Source organism: Micromesistius poutassou (genome assembly GCF_964030765.1).
Source record: "Micromesistius poutassou genome assembly, chromosome: 9".
Lineage (NCBI taxonomy): Eukaryota > Metazoa > Chordata > Actinopteri > Gadiformes > Gadidae > Micromesistius > Micromesistius poutassou.
The window spans coordinates 19,241,566-19,265,353 of record NC_140279.1 but is presented as its reverse complement, the minus strand read 5'-3'; the positions used below and the strand labels follow the sequence as shown (position 1 = coordinate 19,265,353).

At 42.7% G+C, this 23,788-nt stretch overlaps 1 protein-coding gene across 1 annotated transcript in view; it reads left to right on the top strand.

Annotated features, from left to right (window-relative positions):
- Positions 1 to 18,574, top strand: part of raver2 (ribonucleoprotein, PTB-binding 2) — a gene marked incomplete at its 3' end in the record, with an annotated part of 68,222 nt that extends 49,648 nt beyond the window's left edge. The window contains 10 exon segments of the mRNA XM_084472970.1: positions 746 to 828; positions 1,122 to 1,220; positions 4,271 to 4,388; positions 5,201 to 5,565; positions 7,652 to 7,757; positions 8,345 to 8,529; positions 14,794 to 14,898; positions 15,188 to 15,289; positions 15,882 to 16,064; positions 18,434 to 18,574. Of these exon segments, the coding sequence (XP_084329096.1) occupies positions 746 to 828; positions 1,122 to 1,220; positions 4,271 to 4,388; positions 5,201 to 5,565; positions 7,652 to 7,757; positions 8,345 to 8,529; positions 14,794 to 14,898; positions 15,188 to 15,289; positions 15,882 to 16,064; positions 18,434 to 18,574 (1,487 nt within the window).
- Between the last annotated feature and the right edge of the window lie 5,214 nt (positions 18,575 to 23,788).

Sequence of the window (23,788 nt, the reverse complement as noted above, 5' to 3'; positions counted from 1 at the left end):
AAAAAGGAGAAACAGCAATCAAGAGCTCCTGCTTGGAGATGAAAGTGGAACGTGTTGTCTCCACGCCACCACGGGGATTGTAACCCCAGGAACAGTCCAGATCTCTCTCCTGACGACCGCCTGGTGAGGTGACAGTAAGACGGCGAGACCTGTCGCTGAGAGGAATGAGAACAGGATTGGGAGAACCGGGGGGCATGGGGGAGGGGGGTTAAGGCAGGGAGAGTCGTGAGAGGAGGGGGTGCTCTTTAAGGAGAAGATCCTGCACAATTAAAGTCTAAATTTAGGAGTGGTGATTAAATGTTAAAGCGTTGACTTCCTATTCGGGGGGGGGGGGGGGGGACTAGTATTAGCATCGACGTTGACGCATGAATCTATGATGAGGCGGCCACGGGATCAGAGGGAGCAGAGCGGTGATGGGAGTGGACTCTAACAAACAATGAAGACGGGCGGTCTCAGTGGAACGCTGCCCTCACACATCTGAGCTAGGTTAAAGGATTTGGTCGTTATCTTAATTGTTGACATTGTGGAGATGTAAATCAGCTGTTATAATTGACGTCTATTATATTCCAAACGAGGGTTAAGCAGCTCTAGCTGTGTCTTTCTTTGGTTCAGGTAAGTGCGTACAAACTGCCCTTGCAGCTTGACTTTAGTCCAGTAGAAGTGTTAAGGTGTGAGACGCGAGGAGGGCTCTGTGAAGCAGAGCGTTGAGGTACTAACCCGGGTGCGTTTGGTGTGTTTTTTCCAGGGAAGTACGGCCGCCACCACAGCCTTCCCTTCCTGCGCCCCCCCATCACCTCGGCACTGCTCACCCTAGGGAAAGCTCACCAGGTCCCCACTTCACTGTGTGTGTGTGTGTATGTGTGTGTGTGTGTGTGTGTTTGTGTGTGTGCATGCATTTGTCTCTCGTAGGCTTATCGAAATGATTTTAAAATGTCGTTGGAATGGTCCAAACAACCTTTAACCAGGTATTAAGCTGCTCATAATCCAACCCACACTTAGCCAAGCACCCGGCTTGTGGGGAGAGTTAGTTTGAATAAACGTCTGGATGTTGACACATGTGTGCTTGTCTCCTGCAGCGTGTTGTTTGTGTTGATGTAGCGCGTGTCATATCTGCCCTACAGAGCGCTATGCTGGGAAACGGACTAGTGCTCCAGAACCTTCTACACATGCAGCTGGCCCAGCAACAGCTCATGCACATCAAAGAGAAGCGGATCAGCAATGTAAATCCTGTGTGTGTGTGTGTGTGTGCGTGCGTGCGTGCGTGCGTGCGTGCGTGCGTGCGTGCGTGCGTGCGTGCGCGCGTGCGTGTGTGCGTGCGTATGGCATGTCTATTCTAATTTGTTTAAGATTTGTGCATCCACAATCTTATCTTTCTTATATACTCAATACGTTATGAACCAATCAAACGCCTCCTGACTCAAATCAAATTACAGGGGGGTGTGTGTGTCCGTTTTATGCAAATGTTTGCTTGGCGACAAAGGCTCCCGGGTGATTGGTTGATTCTGTCGTCATGAAGCCTGTTTTTAATGTGTACTTCCCTTGTTTCTCTGGGTAGGGATCTCACAATACGATATTATAACAATTTCTGAGTGCCGATACGATATGTATTGCGATTCTGTACATTTGTGATACTGTAAATATTGCGATACGATATTACAATTCTATAGTGCTATTTTATATTTGGTGTGGTTATAATGAACATAACAGAACACAGTGGATACAAACGGACTACTGGCCAATAGACTAAATCCACCTCTGTAGGACGCTACCATTATTTAACATTGACGTTTGTGGCTTACCTTATTGTTACTTAAGAAAGGATTTTGGAGTTGGCCCGACGATAGTATTACGATAGTATTAGTATTAGTATTATGATAGTATTAGTATTACGATAGTATTAGTATTAGTATTACGATAGTATTAGTATTAGTATTACGATAGTATTAGTATTAGTATTATGATAGTATTAGTATTACGATAGTATTAGTATTACGATAGTATTAGTATTAGTATTATGATAGTATTAGTATTATGATAGTATTAGTATTACGATAGTATTAGTATTAGTATTACGATAGTATTAGTATTAGTACTACGATAGTATTAGTATTAGGATAGTATTAGTATTATGATAGTATTAGTATTAGGATAGTATTAGTATTAGTATTACGATAGTATTAGTATTACAATAGTATTAGTATTACGATAGTATTAGTATTACAATAGTATTAGTATTACGATAGTATTAGTATTAGGCTAGTATTAGTATTAGGATAGTATTAGTATTAGTATTACAATAGTATTAGTATTAGGATTAGTATTAGTATTACGATAGTATTAGTATTAGGATAGTATTAGTATTAGGATAGTATTAGTATTAGGATAGTATTAGTATTAATATAGTATTAGTATTAGGATAGTATTAGTATTACGATAGTATTAGTATTAGGATAGTATTAGTATTAGGATAGTATTAGTATTAGTATTACGATAGTATTAGTATTACGATAGTATTAGTATTAGTATTAGGCTAGTATTAGTATTAGGATAGTATTAGTATTACGATAGTATTAGTATTAGGATAGTATTAGTATTACGATAGTATTAGTATTGGTATTAGGCTAGTATTAGTATTAGGATAGTATTAGTATTACGATAGTATTAGTATTACGATAGTATTAGTATTAGGCTAGTATTAGTATTACGATAGTATTAGTATTACGATAGTATTAGTATTAGGATAGTATTAGTATTAGGCTAGTATTAGTATTAGGATAGTATTAGTATTAGTATTAGGATAGTATTAGTATTACGATAGTATTAGTATTAGTATTAGGATAGTATTAGTATTACGATAGTATTAGGATAGTATTAGTATTAGTATTAGGATAGTATTAGTATTAGGATAGTATTAGTATTAGGCTAGTATTAGTATTAGGATAGTATTAGTATTAGTATTAGGATAGTATTAGTATTAGGATAGTATTAGTATTAGGATAGTATTAGTATTAGGATAGTATTAGTATTAGTATTAGGATAGTATTAGTATTAGGATAGTATTAGTATTACGATAGTATTAGTATTAGGATAGTATTAGTATTAGGATAGTATTAGTATTAGGATAGTATTAGTATTATGATAGTATTAGTATATTAGGATAGTATTAGTATTAGGATAGTATTAGTATTAGGCTAGTATTAGTATTAGGATAGTATTAGTATTAGTATTAGGATAGTATTAGTATTACGATAGTATTAGTATTAGTATTAGGATAGTATTAGTATTACGATAGTATTAGGATAGTATTAGTATTAGTATTATGATAGTATTAGTATATTAGGATAGTATTAGTATTTCGGCAGCAAATGTCCCGGTGATCCCGGTAGTGCGTCTGATGTCCTCCTCCGCTCCCCTCCAGGTGGCCGGTATTATTAGTAGTATTAGTATTATTAGTATTAGTAGTATTATTAGTATTAGTAGTATTAGGTATTAGTAGTATTATTAGTATTAGTAGTATTATTAGTATTAGTAGTATTAGGTATTAGTAGTATTATTAGTATTATTAGTATTAGTAGTATTAGGTATTAGTAGTATTATTAGTATTATTAGTATTAGTAGTATTATTAGTATTAGTAGTATTAGTAGTATTAGTAGTATTAGGTATTAGTAGTATTATTAGTATTAGTAGTATTAGGTATTAGTAGTATTATTAGTATTATTAGTATTAGTAGTATTATTAGTATTAGTAGTATTAGGTATTAGTAGTATTATTAGTATTATTAGTATTAGTAGTATTAGGTATTAGTAGTATTATTAGTATTAGTAGTATTAGTATTATTAGTAGTATTAGGTATTAGTAGTATTATTAGTATTAGGTATTAGTAGTATTATTAGTATTATTAGTATTAGTATTAGTAGTATTAGGTATTAGTAGTATTATTAGTATTATTAGTATTATTAGTATTAGTATTAGTAGTATTAGGTATTAGTAGTATTATTAGTATTAGTAGTATTAGGTATTAGTAGTATTAGTATTAGGATCCCGGTAGTAGTATTAGTAGTATTAGTAGTATTATTACTATTAGTAGTATTAGTATTATTAGTATTAGTAGTATTAGGTATTAGTAGTATTAGTACTAGGATCCCGTCTGACGTCCTCCCCCTCCCCTCCAGGTGGCTGGTATTATTATTAGTATTAGTAGTATTAGGTATTAGTAGTATTAGTAGTAGGATCCCGGTAGTGCGTCTGACGTCCTCCCCCTCCCTCCAGGTGGCTGGTCTGCTGGGGGACCCCTCGCGGCTGCTGCTCCACAAGGCCTTGTCTCTGAGGGCCCTTCCCCAGGGGCCCCTGGCCCTGGGGAAGGGCCTGCTGGGGGACTCGCCCACAGGTGAGGAGTCCAAATTCAACCTCACTAATCAACATTGAAAGGACACACTTCCAGAAATGTTCAGAATGTGTTCCAGCAAAACAACAGCCTTGTTTTGTGTAAGCCGATTAACGTAGGCTTTCTTTTGGATAAAGATATGAACCGTTAACCAATCCAACACATGTAGAAGGAGAGGTCCAAGTCCTTTCTGACGTACTACACAGCACAGCACACAGGCCGCACAAAACTCTTTACATGGAAATGATGTGTGCCAGTAATAGTGTTTTAGTGTGTATTAAAATGTGTGTGGATTTTATTGGGATTTTATTTTGGGCATGTTTTTGTTTGGATTTGAATGTGACCGTTAGGTTTGTTATCCCAAGACCTGCTGGAGCTTCATCCTTAAGACACGACACGCTGGTCATTTGTCACACACAAATTGGATTCATGATAAGCTGGTTGGGCGCTTGCTACGTGTGTGTGTGTGTGTGTGTGTGTGTTATTAAACCCTGGGGTAATGAATGAGGCCCAGGGATTGAGCAATAAGGCTGCTAGAATGTGATGCATGAGCAGCAGCTTCATTCCATCAAATGAACCCCCTGCTCTTCTCTCTTTGAGGAGAGAACGGATCACAGTAGATGAGAACATCTGCTTTTATGTCCTTCACTCATATCTCATCCTTGCTCTCTTATTTTCTGTACTCTCACCTCCTCCTCTTGGTTGCTCTCTTTTCCGGTCCTCACACCTCTCATCTCGACCACCCTCCCTGATCTACGTTTGTCTCATCCCTTCCTCCGCTCATCTCCTGCCCTCTTTGCTCTCCCCGTCTTCAGAGTTCATCCAGGAGTCGGCCCCTGTGCCTGCCCACGGTGGTGCAGCAGCGGTGTCCGCAGCCTCCATCATGCCCTACAAGCCAGGCCGCGCCTCCGCCGGCCCGGAGCACAACGGCTTCCACTCTGCGTCTGCCGCCTACTCCTCCTCCTCCTCCTCCTCCTCCTCCGCATCCTCTGTCATCACCTTCTCGGCCTCCCACAGGCAGCCGGCTCCCCCGGGGGCCGTGTTGAGCGTCCACCCCCACGGGCAGGGCTACTCCCTGGGCAGCAACTGTGGCCTCGCCCCCCACCCACCGCCCAAAGACCCTGCGGCCCTGCAGGTGCTGCAGCACCACAGCTGTGACGGTTACCCCCTGCCAGGCACGGTACGCGAGGCGGGCACACACATACACACACACAGGCTATACGCATACACACAACCACGCGCGCGCACACACACAGACACACACACACACACACACACACACACACACACACACACACAGGCGGAATGTGTCACTGTGAGACACACTCTCATTCCCACCTTGGTATTTCCCACGCGCGTTGTATCCCCTTTTGGTCTGCTTCCATTTCATGTTAATTAAACTCTCACACATACATTCTTTCTCTCTTGCGCCCTTTTTCTTACATTCTTTTGCCCTCTTTCTCGCTCGACTTTTCTCCCACCCTCCCTCTCGGTCTCTCTCTCCTTCGCTCTCTGTTTGTGACCAGAGTGATGTATTCCTTTAGCCCCATCACTCATCCCAATCATCTAGAAGACACATGGCAAAACACCAACGGGCTTACACACTCCCATAGCAACCCATACCCCTCATGCACACACACCCACTGGCCAACTCTCTCTCTCACACACACACACACACACACACACACACACACACACACACACACACACACACAGTACACAAGTTTCACACACTCTCGCGCCAATCAAGACATGGCCAGCAACACTCCCTCATGATAACCTCCCACTGAAAATACCCACAATGCACCTCCCCAACCTGCCTACCCACTTAACACATGTCTCGCTATTTGTCTTCTCGTCTAAACTGTCTGTTGGCCACGCTGAGCTGAGCCTTCAGCCTGTGAGGCTCTGTGAGGCTCTGTGAGGCTCTGTGAGGCTCTGTGAGGCTCTGTGAGGCTCTGTGAGGCTCTGTGAGGCTCTGTGGCTGTGAGGCTCTGTGAGGCTCTGTGGCTGTGAGGCTCTGTGGCTGTGAGGCTGTGAGGCTCTGTGAGGCTCTGTGAGGCTCTGTGGCTGTGAGGCTCTGTGAGGCTCTGTGAGGCTCTGTGGCTCTGAGGCTCTGTGAGGCTCTGTGAGGCTCTGTGGCTGTGAGGCTCTGTGGCTGTGAGGCTGTAAGGCTCTGTGAGGCTCTGTGAGGCTCTGTGGCTGTGAGGCTCTGTGGCTGTGAGGCTCTGTGAGGCTCTGTGAGGCTCTGTGGCTGTGAGGCTCTGTGGCTGTGAGGCTCTGTGAGGCTCTGTGAGGCTCTGTGGCTGTGAGGCTCTGTGGCTGTGAGGCTGTAAGGCTCTGTGAGGCTCTGTGAGGCTCTGTGGCTGTGAGGCTCTGTGGCTGTGAGGCTCTGTGGCTGTGAGGCTCTGTGGCTGTGGTCCTCAGCACAGTGCTCTCTGTGAGGCGCTGTGGCTGTGGTCTGTCTGCCTGTCGCTTCTGCTGGTGCAGATAATTACTATGACAGAACCCCCAGAGGGGTAATCATAGGGCTGCTTATAGGAGCAGAGGGGAGCAGAGGGGAGGAGGGAGGAGGAGAGAGGAGGAGAGAGGAGGAGAGGGGAGGAGAGGGGAGCAGAGAGGAGGAGAGGGGAGCAGAGAGGAGGAGAGAGGAGGAGAGGGGAGGAGAGGGGAGGAGAGGGGAGGAGGGAGGAGGAGAGAGGAGGAGAGGGGAGGAGAGAGGAGCAGAGAGGAGGAGAGGGGAGCAGAGAGGAGGAGAGGGGAGCAGAGAGGAGGAGAGGGGAGCAGAGAGGAGGAGAGAGGAGCAGAGAGGAGGAGAGAGGAGGAGAGGGGAGGAGAGGGGAGCAGAGAGGAGGAGAGAGGAGGAGAGGGGAGGAGAGGGGAGCAGAGAGCATTGCCTCTGTGGTCCTCCTCCTCCTCATCCTGAGTCACCAGGGACCACCAGGGAAGATACACCACACTAATAGTACAACTATAAAATTGACATAATTTTTCTCACAATTATAATTTACTATAATTGTAAACATACAGTTATATATATATATATATATATATATATATATATATCTCATAATACAGTATAAGACCCTTATACATGCATAATTGTCTAACAACTGAGTGAACTGACTTAGTTGTCTCTTTCCCTCCCTATGTTTGTGTGCGTCCCTCTCTCTCTCTCTCTCTCTCTCTCTCTCTCTCTCTCTCTCCTGCTCTCTCTCTCTCTCTCTCTCTCTCTCTCTCTCTCTCTCTCTCTCTCTCTCTCTCAGGCCAGCGGTCAGGGCTCTCTGTTGGGTGAACCACCTAAAGAGGTGAAGCTTCCCTCTAACCCCTATCTCAACCTGGCCAGCGTGATGCCAGGCATGGTGCTGCAAGGTACACGCACACACACACACACACACACACACGCACACACACAAAACACACACACACACGCCACACACATACACACACACACACACACAGACATACACACACACACACACACACACACACACACACACAGACATACACACACACACACACACACACACACACACACACACACACACACCACACACACATACACACACACACACGCACACACACATACACACTCACAGACACACCACACACACATACACACTCACAGACACACACACACACACACACACACATACACAATCACAGACACACACACACACACACACACACATACACACACACACACACACACACACACATACACAATCACAGACACACACACACACACACACACACACACACACATACACACTCACAGACACACACACACATACACACTCACAGACACACACACACACACACACACACATACACACTCACAGACACACACACACATACACACTCACAGACACACACACACACACCTTTCTAGGATATCCCCCAGGTTGATGGGACTATAAATATAACCATCACACTCATGGCTATGTTGCTCCGCCCAGGGCCGGTGGGGAGTAAAGCCCAGGCAGGGCCGCCCGGACCGGGGCTGTACAGCAGCTCCCTGGGGGCTCCGGCCCCCCAGGGCCCCAGCTCTCTGTCCCACAGCACCGTGGTGGCGCCCGCCCCAGCCCAGTACACCACGGACACCTACGCCGACTACAGCCAGTACAGCCAGGTGTACACACAGGTAACGCACACACACACACACACACACACACATGTGCGACACATTTAGAGCACTTGTTTCTGCACATGAAAGTGTAGAGGACACATTTGGATGGTGTGTCAAGGTCACACCGCCATAGCCACACTAACAGAGCTACAGCGGGGCTAGAGACAGGCATAATATACTAATATATATGTATACCTATATTAGTCTATTAGTATATTATTAGGCCTGGGCGATATGGCTGAAAGACATATCACAATATAACTTGATCATATTGATCGATATCGATAACTATTGATAACTTTAATGAGCTAAAAAGACGATGAATTACCATGCTGGATTTAAACACTTGTGTTTAACACTTAATATGACCTTCCACTGTTCTTCATTGATCAATACTCCAATGTCGATACAACAATGAAAAACTAACAAAAAAAAATATTGTAAATAAGTATGGAACCGTGTTTGTGTAACAAACCCAGCTGCTAGATTCAGTGGTCCAGTCTCTTATCGATATATATTGAACATGTTTTATATTGATATTGATCAAAAGTCTATCACAATATGATAATTTATTGTTTTATTGCCCAGGCCAATACTAATATATCTAATATACTGTGGATGGATGTGGTGGTACTGTGGTGAATGTTTCATAGATGGACCGTTGAATTAGAGTAGCGCAATAAACTATGTGGACGGATTAATCTGTGATGCAAGATAGACTGGGGATGGTTTGAGAGATGAATGAGTGACTGAAATGTTGGATGGATGGTTAGAAAGATGGTGGACAGACTGAGTGTGAGAGGAGGTGTCAGGCAGTGTGTGTGTGTGTGTGTGTGTGTGTGTGTGTGTGTGTGTGTGTGTGTGTGTGTGCGTCCATCTGTCCCTTCTTCCGCTCTCTCCTCTTAACACTCAGAAAATGTCAAAAGGCCCTGTAGAATCTGATAATGTAATAAATTCCCGATAATGTACTAACCCCAATAATGTAATAAAAATCTGCACTTGAGTCCATTGAAAATGTAATAAAACCTGATAATATGATGTAATAACTTCCTGATAATGTAATAAAGTACATTTCCCAATAATGTAATAATCTCTGTACCAATAATGTAATAAAGTGTTACATTAACGGGAGGTTATTACTTTATCAGGTTAGCCTTCATTTCGCAGAACCTGATAATGTAATAATTCCCCAATGTTGTAATAATTTAACAGCAGACCACCCATTACTTGGGTCCAAGTGGTGATACTGTGTAGGCAACTCTAGGTCAAGAGCTCTAGCGCCACCAACAAGTCTAAGTTGGACATGCATTAATGTTATTAACTTTTGACCCGTTCATCCGTTTTTCACAAACGAGTTCAACACATCCTATGACGTCATTTTCCACCATATTGAATTTTCCGCCATGTTGGATTTGATCAAAAACCTTTAAAAGGCCTCTCTTGTCACAAGTTTTGTCTAATCTTCCCGAAACGTTGCCCAGATGATCTTCAGACCATGACACACGAATATATTCAACAGCTTCTGGAAATTCAAAAATGTTTGGCCGTGACAACCAATCAAACTTGCTGGCTAAGTCGCCAAACAGGAAGAGTAAGCCCATTTCTCAGCAACCCTTTAATATATAGCATACCCTTAACCAAACTTGGTATATATGGTGTCATGACATCATCCTGGGGACACCCAAAACATTTGGTGACCTTTGACATCTAGGGGGCGGTGCAATTATCGTAAATGGGTTTTAACTCCTATCTCTTTATAGCCTGGAAATCCAGACCCACATCTAGAAAGCTGTAGGGTCTGGCAACGAGTGATGAAAATGGCCCAACTCAAGGGGCGGCACCAAGCATGCAATTGAAAATATCACTGCACGCAATTGGATAACACTACGACCAATCAGAAGAATACAAGGGGTGACGTATCCAGACCAGCGGAGCTAACCAATAGATCTTGCCGTATCCGGTCGGTAAAACAGCAACGCTTTTGGCCCGCCTATATCAGATACACGGATGTGATTGGTTAATGTTCTGGGCCAGGGGAATCGGGGAGTGAGTATATTGCTCGTTCCCAGAGTGACTCGCTGAGCAAATTCAAATTGTGCTCTCACGAGAACTCTGGATTTCCAGGGTAATCTCTTCACATAAGTGGATTGCAAACTTATTTTTCAATGTCTGGTGATATTGCCAGACCTCCCCAAATAGCTCCAAATCAATTTTTCACATCAGAATTTGGCTGCCATTTTGAAAGATGTCAAAATCAATAGACCACATATTCTGTCCAATCTTCATGAAACTTGGCATATATGATCTTCAGACTAAGCTGAACAAATGTGTCAAACAGCTTTTTCAAATTTGTTTGAAAAAAAACGTTTGACTGTGACAGCCATCCAAATACGACGGCGAGGCTGAAAAACAGGAAGTAAGCCCATTTCTCAGCTACCCTTTAACATATCATAACCACACATGGTACATAGATTCATGACATCATCCTGGGGATACCAAAAAATGGTGACCTTTGACCTCTGGGGGGCGCTGTGTTTAAACTGCTTTCTCTTCACATGTGTGGATTTCATTATTTTCAATGTCTGGTTATACTGTCAGACCTCCCCATACAGCTTATAAACGATAACTCATGAAAACATCAGAATTTGGCAGCCATTTTGAAAGTTGTCAAAATCACATCGTACATTTTCACAGGCCACAAATTCTGTCCAATATTTTTTTATGTGAAACTTGTTTCACATAAAAAAAAGTGAAAAGTGCTGACGGCCATGTGTCTGACGTAGTTCTATCTTGTTGCCGTGGCTACTCTGGCCTATTGCTGCTTGGCCCCTTCAATGCTACTTGCAGCTATATTACTATTATTATTACTATTATAATGGTAATAAGAGTTTAAGTTTACTATTATTATTACTATTATAATGGTAATAAGAGTCTAAGTTTACTATTATTATTACTATTATAATGGTAATAAGAGTTTAAGTTTACTATTATTATTACTATTATAATGGTAATAAGAGTTTAAGTTTACTATTATAATGGTAATAAGAGTCTAAGTTTACTATTATTATTACTATTATAATGGTAATAAGAGTTTAAGTTTACTATTATTGTTACTATTATAATGGTAATAAGAGTTTAAGTTTACTATTATTATTACTATTATAATGGTAATAAGAGTTTAAGTTTACTATTATTATTACTATTATAATGGTAATAAGAGTTTAAGTTTACTATTATTATTACTATTATAATGGTAATAAGAGTCTAAGTTTACTATTATTATTACTATTATAATGGTAATAAGAGTCTAAGTTTAACACCAGGATGCTCAAAGATCGGACATGAATCTTTGTGAAAAGAATAATCATACTTTCATCAGGTTAATGTGTCTACCTTCTGACCCTTTTACTAAAAGCTGCCATAGACTACAATGGCAGAATAAATGGAGATGATTAAAGTCAATAATAGTAGTAATAATAATAACTAGAAATGTAATTACAAGAGAAGATGCAATCTGCTGGCTAGGATGTTGCTGGGCTCACTGAGCTAGCCGCTTAGTTTGAAACACGTGCATTGAGGACATATAAGGAGAGCCCTCATCATCAAATCATTCATCTTTAAGTCCCTAAAACACTCAAATGTCAAGAACTTGCGCCATTGCATTTCAGGGATATTGTACTCAAGGTCATCATGGCTGTCAATTTGAATTTGAATTTGAAAAAGCTGTTTGACACATTTGTTCAGCTTGGTCTGAAGATCATATGCCAAGTTTCATGAAGATTGGACAGAATATGTGGCCTCCTAGAGGTCAAAGGTCACCAGTACTACCTCCGTCGAGGTTCCAAGCGAGCTGAGCTGGTACTTTTGTGTGACGTAAACAGGCCGCTGGCCACTGATTGGCCAGCGGCTGTAAATGGGAATAATCACTCAAAGTTAAGTTGTGTCCGGCGTGGCTGGAGTCCACGAACCCGCTCCCGAGGGGGACACTAATCAGCGTTTCGCCGTGTGTGTCGCTCCTTTCCCGGGGCTAGAGTTAGGCTGCGCGTCGTTGTGTGTGTCCGGCGTGGTTGTGTGTGTCCGCCGTGGTTGTGTGTGTCCGGCGTGGTTGTGTGTGTCCGCCGTGGTTGTGTGTGTCTGGTGTGGTTGTGTGTGTCTGGTGTGGTTGTGTGTGTCCAGCGTGGCTGGAGTCCACGGACCCGCTCCCGAGGGGGACACGGATCAGAGTTTCTCTGTTTCGTTTTAGTGTCGTTCCTTTCCCAGGGCTCGAGTTTCGCCTCTATCAACGTTACCGTATGAGAACAATAGACGCGCAGTCATTGCGCTTTTTATTTTATTTTATTTTATTTCACATCATAACCTTTCCCGGGAATCAGGAAATAGTCTTGGTCAGATTCAGATTTCCCGGGAATTGCGTCTCCCGTGATTAAAACCTAATGACGACCCACCCATGTTGGAGAGGTTCTTTTCTACGACCCGCCCACGTTGAAGAGGTACTTTTTTAGATGGAAACGCGACGTGCCTTGAACCAAACCGAGTCGAGTCGAGCTGATACTGTCGGTGGAAAAGCGGCATATGTTCCAAGTTTGGTTAAGATATGTTAAAGGTCACCAAACTTCCTGTTTGGTGACCTCACCATCAAGTTTGATTGCGTGTCACAGCCAAGCGCCTTTGAATTTCAAGATATTGAATGCATTCGTGTGTCATGGTCTGGAGATCATCTGGGCAAAGTAGGAGGCATTTGAAAGGTTTTTGATCAAATCAAAGATGGCGGAAAATCAAGTATGGTGGAAAAAGACATCATAGGATGTGTTGAACTCAGCTTGGCCCAAGGGTTCCAAAGATACCTCGTTTGTGGAAAAACGGATGAACGGGTCAAAAGTTAATAACATTAATGCATGTCCAACTTAGACCTGTTGTTTTATTACATTATCGGTACAGAGATTATTACATTATTGGGAAATGCACTTTATTACATTATCAGGAAGTTATTACATTATCAGGAAGTTATTACATTATCAGGTTTTATAACATTTTCAATGGACTCAAGTGCAGATTTTTATTACATTATTGGGGTTATTACATTATCGGGAATTTATTACATTATCAGGTTCTAGAGGTCCCCCTGCTGTCACTGGAGACAATGGCTTCATTTTTTCCTTCCTCTCATTATATCAGACTTTATAAAACAGGTGGCTTAATTCAAGCAATATGATTGGTTCCTAACTGTTGTATAATGAGCGTATACATAAATGCTATGACGTCCAATCAATGTTCCATATCACGCCGTGCCTAACTTGAACTGTTTATTTATTTATAAAAGCAATAGCATGGTTCACTGAAGTCTAAAAATGTTGATTGATGGAGAGGGTGGAAATGTTGTTTTTCCGAGAGTGAGCAAGGCGATTGAGAGAGGTTCAGGTTATGCTAACATAAGCAATAGGCACACGGTGAGTGAACTCGATAGTAGGCTAAATTGAGGCGAACCGAGCTACCGTCTCTAGCCTTCTCTCTGAAGGACGCTACAGTGTGTTGCATAGCAACCGCCGTACACTTTGCAGGCAGCCAGGAGGGACTACTTTTTGGTTTTCGTTTAAAAAAATGCTTTTTTGACTTGTTTTTTCAAAATTAAGTGTCTATGACTTTCATTTCGCCATACTTAAATAACCGTTTTATAAAAGCAATAGATCACTTCAGTCAGTGAAATGTTCTCATTATATGAGTACATTATATATACATATATATATATGTGCTCATTATATGAGTACATTATATATACATATATATATATATGTGCTCATTATATGAGTACATTATATATACATATATATATATATGCTCATTATATGAGTACATTATATATACATATATATATATGTGCTCATTATATGAGTACATTATATATACATATATATATATATGCTCATTATACCGTCACTGCGCGTCGGGACGGACAGCGCCCCTCAACTTATAATGAGAACATTCCACAGCCTGTGGTGAGCTATTGCATCATTCATTCATTCATGTATTGTCTTTCATTCTTTTGTTCTTTCTTGCTTTTATTCATTCATTCATTCTTTCTGTCATTCATCGTTTGTTTGTCCGTCTTCTTTTCAGTCAGTCTGTGTTTCTTTGTTTCCTCAACGTTGATGATGAACTCTAGACAGACTGAGGCAAGCTGCACAGCGGACAGAGGGAGTCACTCAACAATAATGCTCTCACATACTGATGTATTCACATTTTTAATGGGTCTCTTGCCTACGTGTGTGTTTGTGTGTACAGGAAGCCATGCAACAATGGTATCATCAGTACCAAGCCGCACAAGTCCAGAACTACAACACCGCTGTCACGCCAGACAGCCTGGTCCCAGACTACAGCAAGGAGCAGGTCTCACACACACACACACACACACACACACACACACACACACACAGGTGCACAAACACACACACACACACACACACACACAGGTGCACAAACACACACACACACAGGGGCACAAACACACACAGGCACGCACGCACAGACAAGAACCTACACTCACTCATGCACGCAGACACACACACAGACACACACATACACGCACACACAGGAACACAGACACACAAACACACAGGCATGCGCACACATACATTATCTACCTGTCCATGAATGAGTGTTTCCTGGTGTGTTCCAGTCTCCTGCTGTGTCGTCCTACGGAGAATATGGCTCCTACATGCAGGCAGTCACCCAGTACTACACACAGCCTTCCCCAGCCAGCCAGGCCTACACCAGCAAGGTACACACACACACACACACACACACACACACTGTCGCCTGGACAGGCTGAGCCAAAAGTGTGTGAAATGAACATATGGGTCTTGTTATATTGATGATTGATTGCTGTCCATCCTCAGGTGTGATTGACTGAACCAATACTTACAATACTAACACACACATTTACAGTGTGTAAATGTGTGTGTTAGTAACTTGCTGGCTTAGTAGGTCTGCCATTCTTGCTGTATACTCCAAGGTGTTATGTGTCTGCTTGTCATACACAGTTTGCATACACAACTTTAAAGCAGTCAGCAAAACCTCATGCGAAAAATAAGTGATTGTGGCGAGAAACGCACGCAAACCTTGCCAAACAAAATTTCCAACATTTTGTAACTCTCCGAAATCTGCACAGCAATGCGAACATTGCGTGTGATTAGTCAGAAAAGCAGGGCGGGTGTGATTTATTTTGAGCTGATGTGCCCGTCTCCATGGAGACTCCACTGGTCTGCACAAACGGAGCGTTCAGTGTCCAAACCAAACGCTGATTGAGTATAGAACCCGTTTGTCTTCAGAGCCTCTGTCTCTCCGTCCTCTCGTCTCTCGTCCTTCGACAGGAAGTCTCCCTCCACGCCGTGGGCCCCGCCCCCCCGCCCGCCGTTCTGCCTGCCAGCGCCGTGCTGCCGCCGTACGGCGCCCTGCCCCTGATGCCCGGCTTCCTGGGGGCGGCCCACCCCGCCGGGCCCCCGCCGGGCCACGTGGCGCAGGCCGCCGCCACCGACTGGAGCGCCTACTACTATGTGAGTGTTGGGCGGCGCCACGGCGCCGTGTGGCTGCTCACGTCAGAGGGGCTTTGGTCACGTCAGAGGGGCTGTGTGGTCAGAGGGGCTTTGGTCACGTCAGAGGGGCTTTGGTCACGTCAGAGGGGCTTTGGTCACGTCAGAGGGGCTTTGGTCACGTCAGAGGGGCTTTGGTCACGTCAGAGGGGCTTTGGTCACGTCAGAGGGGCTTTGGTCACGTCAGAGGGGCTTTGGTCACGTCAGAGGGGCTTTGTGGTCAGAGGGGCTTTGTGGTCAGAGGGGCTTTGTGGTCAGAGGGGCTTTGTGGTCAGAGGGGCTTTGTGGTCAGAGGGGCTTTGTGGTCAGAGGGGCTTTGGTCACGTCAGAGGGGCTTTGTGGTCAGAGGGGCTTTGTGGTCAGAGGGGCTTTGTGGTCACGTCGTGACGTCGGTCATCATGGTGCTAATTCATTAATTAATGCCCCAAAAATGCAAAATCTTAATTTTAGTTTTTTCATTTAAATTTTGTAAATAAAAAAGACTGAGCTGAGTGAATCGTTGACCCCTACTGTTCATCCAGGCCTTTTTATTGTTGCGTGTGAATCTTCAAGACAATGCCGCCAGTGTGTGTGTGTGTGTGTGTGTGTGTGTGTGTGTGTGTGTGTGTGTGTGACTGTAGGAGGTCTCTGTAATATTGCTGATGAAACTAATAAAAGATGTAAAAAACATATGGCTCAAATAGTGAAATGAGCGCCATGGCCTTTATAGTCGCCGTCTGGCAGTAACATCGCTGAGGGAAGTCTGCTCCCTCGAAATGTCAGCGGTTCACCAAACGGCCAAATGGACAGTTTGGGCTGTGATGGTTTAACTGTAATGGTTTAACTGTAATGGTTTAACTGTAATGGTTTAACTAATGGTTTAACTGTAATGGTTTAACTGTAATGGTTTAACTGTAATGGTTTAACTGTAAATGAGGTTTAACTGTAATGGTTTAACTAATGGTTTAACTGTGATGGTTTAACTGTAAATGAGGTTTAACTGTAATGGTTTAACTGTAAATGAGGTTTAACTGTAATGGTTTAACTAATGGTTTAACTGTGATGGTTTAACTGTAAATGAGGTTTAACTGTAATGGTTTAACTGTAAATGAGGTTTAACTGTAATGGTTTAACTGTAATGGTTTAACTGTAATGGTTTAACTAATGGTTTAACTGTAATGGTTTAACTGTAATGGTTTAACTGTAATGGTTTAACTGTAAATGAGGTTTAACTGTAATGGTTTAACTAATGGTTTAACTGTGATGGTTTAACTGTAAATGAGGTTTAACTGTAATGGTTTAACTGTAAATGAGGTTTAACTGTAATGGTTTAACTAATGGTTTAACTGTGATGGTTTAACTGTAAATGAGGTTTAACTGTAATGGTTTAACTGTAAATGAGGTTTAACTGTAATGGTTTAACTGTAATGGTTTAACTGTAATGGTTTAACTGTAATGGTTTAACTAATGGTTTAACTGTAATGGTTTAACTGTAATGGTTTAACTGTAATGGTTTAACTAATGGTTTAACTAATGGTTTAACTGTAATGGTTTAACTGTAATGGTTTAACTAATGGTTTAACTGTAATGGTTTAACTGTAATGGTTTAACTAATGGTTTAACTGTAATGGTTTAACTAATGGTTTAACTGTAATGGTTTAACTAATGGTTTAACTGTAATGGTTTAACTGTAATGGTTTAACTAATGGTTTAACTGTAATGGTTTAACTGTAATGGTTTAACTAATGGTTTAACTGTAATGGTTTAACTGTAATGGTTTAACTAATGGTTTAACTGTAATGGTTTAACTGTAATGGTTAACTGTAATGGTTTAACTGTAAATGAGGTTTAACTGTAATGGTTTAACTGTAATGGTTTAACTAATGGTTTAACTGTAATGGTTTAACTGTAATGGTTTAACTAATGGTTTAACTGTAATGGTTTAACTGTAATGGTTTAACTGTAATGGTTTAACTGTAAATGAGGTTTAACTGTAATGGTTTAACTGTAATGGTTTAACTGTAATGGTTTAACTAATGGTTTAACTGTAATGGTTTAACTAATGGTTTAACTGTAATGGTTTAACTGTAATGGTTTAACTGTAATGGTTTAACTGTAAATGAGGTTTAACTGTAATGGTTTAACTAATGGTTTAACTGTAATGGTTTAACTAATGGTTTAACTGTAATGGTTTAACTGTAATGGTTTAAGCCGCCCTCTTTTCATGTGCAGGTATTAGACTCATCATGTGATTATAAAAGCATCAACATTATATTTATACAACAACAGCAACTATTATAACAAGACGTCTTTTTGTCCACTGAACCCCGTTCCCATGCCAACCCTCACCACAGAACCAGGCCAGGGGCCAAAAGAGGGAGTACCCCCAGTTGGCGGTGCAGGAAGTGACCTCATCAGAAGGGGCCTACATCGGACAGCACTCCCAGGGCCTGGGGGGCCAGTACGCAGACTACTTCAAGAGGAAGAGGCTTTAGTGGGCGGGGCCACCAGCCTCCGGCCACCAGCCTCCGGCCCCGTCTCTGCTGTACTGCTGCCTTCACGATGTCATAGACCCCCCCCCCCCTCCTCACCCCCCCCCCCTCCTCACACACTCCCCCCCCCTCCTCACCCCCCCCCCCTCCTCACACACTCCCCCCCTCCTCACACCCCCCCCCCCTCCTCACACACTTCCCCCCCCCCCTCCTCACACTCACCCCCCCCTCCTCACCCTCCCCCCCCTCACACACTCCCCCCCCCTCCTCACACACTCCCCCCCCACAGCGGATCTCGTGTGAGACACAAAATGGCAAATCAACGTGGCTTAGGTTAAAACAAGCCTTATACACACACACACACACACACACACACACACACACACACACACACACACACACACACACACATACACAGAGTTGCTTTCGTCCTCTTGAAGCCTTAACTCTTTAACTTAATTGACCTTCTTCTCAGTCGATGTGTGAATGTTTTTTTTTACTTACTACAAACATATTTTTAACGTGCCGTGATCTTAATGCGTATACTCTGCTTTTGTATTTGAACTGCCTAACTGTCTGCCTTCTGATGTGATCTAAAGACTGTTTCCAGTCAGGCTTCTCTGTGGTCAGCGGGCCTAGCAGCCTCCACTAGGAAGGCAGAGGACCTTCTGTCTGTGGCTTCACACACACGTCTGCTTTCTCTGTCATTTCTTTGTTTTCTGGACTGCACAACTTTAACTCCAAAGTGTGTGTGTGTGTGTGTGTGTGTGTGTGTCTTCCATTTATAGCTGACTGTTTAGGGTGTAAAACTTTCATGATCACAAATATACTCTCACACAAACAACCGTAGAAAAGTAACCAGTGAATACACTGCCATCATCCCTAAAGGTGTGTGTGTGTGTGTGTGTGTGTGTGTGTGTGTGTGTGTGTGTGTGTGTGTGTGTGTGTGTGTGTGTGTGTGTGTGTGTGTGTGTGTGTGTGAGTGAGAGAGAAAGCGAGAGAGAGAGAGAAACTCATATGTTTAAGTGTGTACATATCTTTGGGTACGTGCGCATGTTTAACGATGAGAGAGGTTGTTAATGTACCAAATAACACAAACACATACATGCAAGAGTATGGAAGAGGTTTTGTATGCATGTTTGTGTGTGAGCGAGACTTTAAGAGTGTTAGCGCTATGGTTTGATGAGCAGCCTAAACAGCTCATCTGCGTCTGTTTGTTTATTTATGAATATATTTGTGTTTGCTTTCACGGTGTCATTTTAGGAAACGATTAGCCATTTTTATCCCAATGTCGACAGGGGTACATCAGGAAAGACAAATTCAGCCAATGAAAACCCTTGACGCGGGACATAAAGACAAAAGCCAATGACATCATCACTTTGACCGCCATCCAATAAATAGATTGTGTACATAGAGCATTGTAATATAGACACACACTTCCAGTTCAGATATAGGATACTAATGTTATTAATTGTGTTAGTTACCCACCAGTTCTGGAATGGCTCTGTTGCAACCTCCACAAGGAATTATTTTTTTCATTCATTTTTCAAAATGACTTTTAAACCTGCTATATTTAGTCTGTCCTAAACCATCCAGATCCTAATTCAGGGTGCACGTTCATTTCATACTTTAATGATTGACTTCATTATGGTGGGTGTCTCTGTCTCTCACACTCACTCTCTGACCTACTCTTACTGTAAGCCACAACAAACTGAATATATTGTTGCTATATTGATTATATTGAACTATATTGAACCCCCTAGTTTTGATGTGATTGTGTTCACTGTGGCGTTGTGGCCATATCTCTCACTGGGACAGACTTCCAATCCCATAAAGGCAATAAGAGACATAAGACCCTTATCTCATCAGCCGTTTACTGTCACACTCTACCTTGTATTGCTTGGTGAATTACACTTGTATCCTGCTTATCACTGTGTATTCAATCAGCGAAGCGACAGGATATGACCCCTATAGTTGCCGTGGAAACAATGCCAGCTTGGCGGGGATGGTCCACATATGCCAGGCCTAGCATTGAAGCTAAAATTACCCTAGCATCCAAGCTAAAATTACCCTAGCATCCAGGCTAATGTTAGCATCACCGTATGCTCCAGGCTTTGCTCATCACCAGCAAGACGCGACGTTGATGAGTGCAATAATCCCACTCCAACCCACACACACACACACACACACACTATGGTTTCCCAATAACTGACTAGACCAAAGGAAAGGCCTTTCTTTAGATGTACGTTATGTTTATTTACATCTTTCCGTCAATACTCTCTCCATGTCCCTTTGGCTCTCTGCATCATGTACACAAGGCGCACCCACTCGGTCTCCTCGGTGTCAGTATGAGTGAGCGTTGTTTAACCCGGGCCCCTGTGTTTAAAGCCTGTTTACACTCCTGAGGCCCAGGCACGGGCCCACAGCGTCATCCTGCACTCAGCTCACATTTCTGTTCAGAAGAATAAGACAGGAACCTTTTTGGAACACACAGATAATCTAGGGATGAGAACCAATCATTTGGAAAGCTTCCTTTGGCTTGTTGCCGTGGTTCCTGCCGCCGTGTTGTCCATGTGGTGGATCCACTCCGGGGCCGCAGCGCATCACCAGTAGGAGCCAGGCTTTCTATCTTCCAACAACCTACCACTTTAACAGGCTGGTGTTTTAAATCACGTGGTGGACAGGACTCCCCGCTGGCTGGATATCACAACTGGTGTAGTCGTGTTGTGTGGGTGTGGATGTGTGTGCGTGGTGCTACAGGCCCTCTCAGTGTGTTGATGGGCGTCTCCGATGGTGCTGGCTCTGTGTTGGTGGACAGCTGAGGCAGCAGTCTTGCAGCTTCCTGTCGCTCTGCCGTCAGCATGCATTCAGGCGCTCTAAGCCTGCTCTGTTGGTTCTGTGCTCCAGACCCTCGCTATTCCAGCGTTGAGCTTGCCTTTGTGTGTGTGTGTGTGTGTGTGTGTGTGTGTGTGTGTGTGTGTGTGTGTGTGTGTGTGTGTGTGTGTGTGTGTGTGTGTGTGTGTGTGATATTGAAGTTGGAAGGGGAATAAAAAAAAAAAAACGGAATATCTCGGAGCCTGCACCAGTTCACTCTCACACCATCTCTAGTCTCTCTCAACCTGTCATCTCTAGTCTCTCTCAACCTGTCATCTCTAGTCTCTCTCAACCTGTCATCTCTAGTCTCTCTCAACCTGTCATCTCTAGTCTCTCTCAATCTGTCATCTCTAGTCTCTCTCAACCGGTCTCTCTCTCTCTCTCTCTCTCTCCCACTCTGTCTCCCACTGTCCTAGTGTCTCTCTCTCTCTCTCCATCTCACTGGATTTCTTCTCTTTCTCTCGCTCTCTCTCTGAGTAAAGTATGTAGTACTGCTCTGCTGCCACACAGTCCTTTACACCAGTAGCTTTTAGACAAGCAGTGGCTCCCAGGTTGGTTCGGGTATGCATTTCCAAGTAATAAGCCCACAGCAGCCTTTCAATAAAACAGACATCTTGTTTGGCCACATCATTACTTTGTTGCATTATACTTTGTTTAGTAGTAATAACAGGTAATAACAGTAATAATACTAGAGGGCTAACTTTCACATGTTTGAAGGTCTACCATTGGCCAGGGGACGCACATCCTGGGTCCCAGTGGTTTAGACAGGTTGTCCGTTCTAATGATCGCTGCCTGCAGTCTAAATAAATAAACAAATCCAGACTGAAGTCTTACCAGTGCCACATCCTCTCCGGGCCAATGTGGACACTTCCTGTCACCATTGGTCAATGACACCTGACAGCCATCTTGTATTCAGCTGCAAGTCTGAGCAGCGCCGCGGGTATACAGATGGGAACCAGCTTTGCAGCAGTTGTTTTAATGTTGCCAGGTTAAAAGGGCTAATGAACATGTATTCTACCTTTCCCTACAAGTTAAAATGTGCCATTGTGTTGCAACATTTATTTATTTGTTGAGCTCGAATGGTGCACGACGAATTTGATATCTACTGGACTGTAATGTATATTTCCGTTATAAGGTTCATGAATGTAAAGTGGAAGGGAGCCATCTATTGGTTACTATGGGGTAGGGGACTTTTATTTAAAATTAAGAGAAATTGTGACACATTTTTGAAGGTAAAGTTTACCTTGTAACATATTTATATCCATATAAGATCAAGGTTTTTATTAATGATGTATGCGTTCATGCTACACTTATTTTGTAATACAGAGACACCAAGTTACGATTATGGGATTCTGAGAAAGATGGTCATACATTTATAATAATGGGCGTTTCTTGTAGGCTACTCTGCCCTCGTTAACTTCAAGACACAAATGTATTTAAAAGTGTTTATTTCATCGTCTCAGTTTGGCCCTAACCTGTTCCAAAACACAACGAGCCTTCATTCTGCTCAAGCTGATGTCATCAGTTCTCTAGGATCGAGTAAGGTCATTCCCAAATTCCTCTGGTATTATAGGCAAGTTTCATCCATAGTTGTTTCTATGGGTTGGAGCAAGGCCTGCTTTGCTATGGACTCCAAATGTATGCAAATGTATGTCTGTAACAATTTAATAAGAATAGGGGAAAACGCCAGGTCTATTTACACTGAAGCGTTGTATTCCAACCTGTCCAAAGCATCGGTGTGTGGTCTATAAAAACGGTCGGTGACTCACAGTGGAGCAACAGTAATCGGACGGCCTATTGTTATTATATGGGCATGTATTAATATATAGGCAGACCTACGTTCATCGCATTCGCAATGCAGCTCACTCGTCGCGCTTAATGGAACTGACTTGGATGGAAGTGGATGTGGGTCGCCAGGGTCTCTGGGACGTTTCCCCTTCTCTAAATTTAGCCCTCGTCCTCCTTTACCCGAGAACGCGGTGCCGCCGGCCCCTGCGCTGCGGTGTTTACAAAACACATGAGGGCGGCGAGAAGGGAATATTTGTGTGATCACAAAGCTTTGCAATATGAACTTGTTACAATTTCTATTTTAACTGTAGATAGAATTATTTGTGCAATTTGCTTTTAAATGTTTTTCTCTAGTCAGTCTTTTTTCTGACTTGAATTTTACTGTAGATTTTCAAATATTTTATATTGAAAAGACATGGATATTGTTTTACTGTGAATAAGATATTTCTAGAAGCACTTGAATTTTAGCATGATTACCATTGTAGTATACATAAAACTACCATGGAATGTTTGCTTTTTAAGCTTCTGGGCAGACACATTTGAAGGCAATGAATG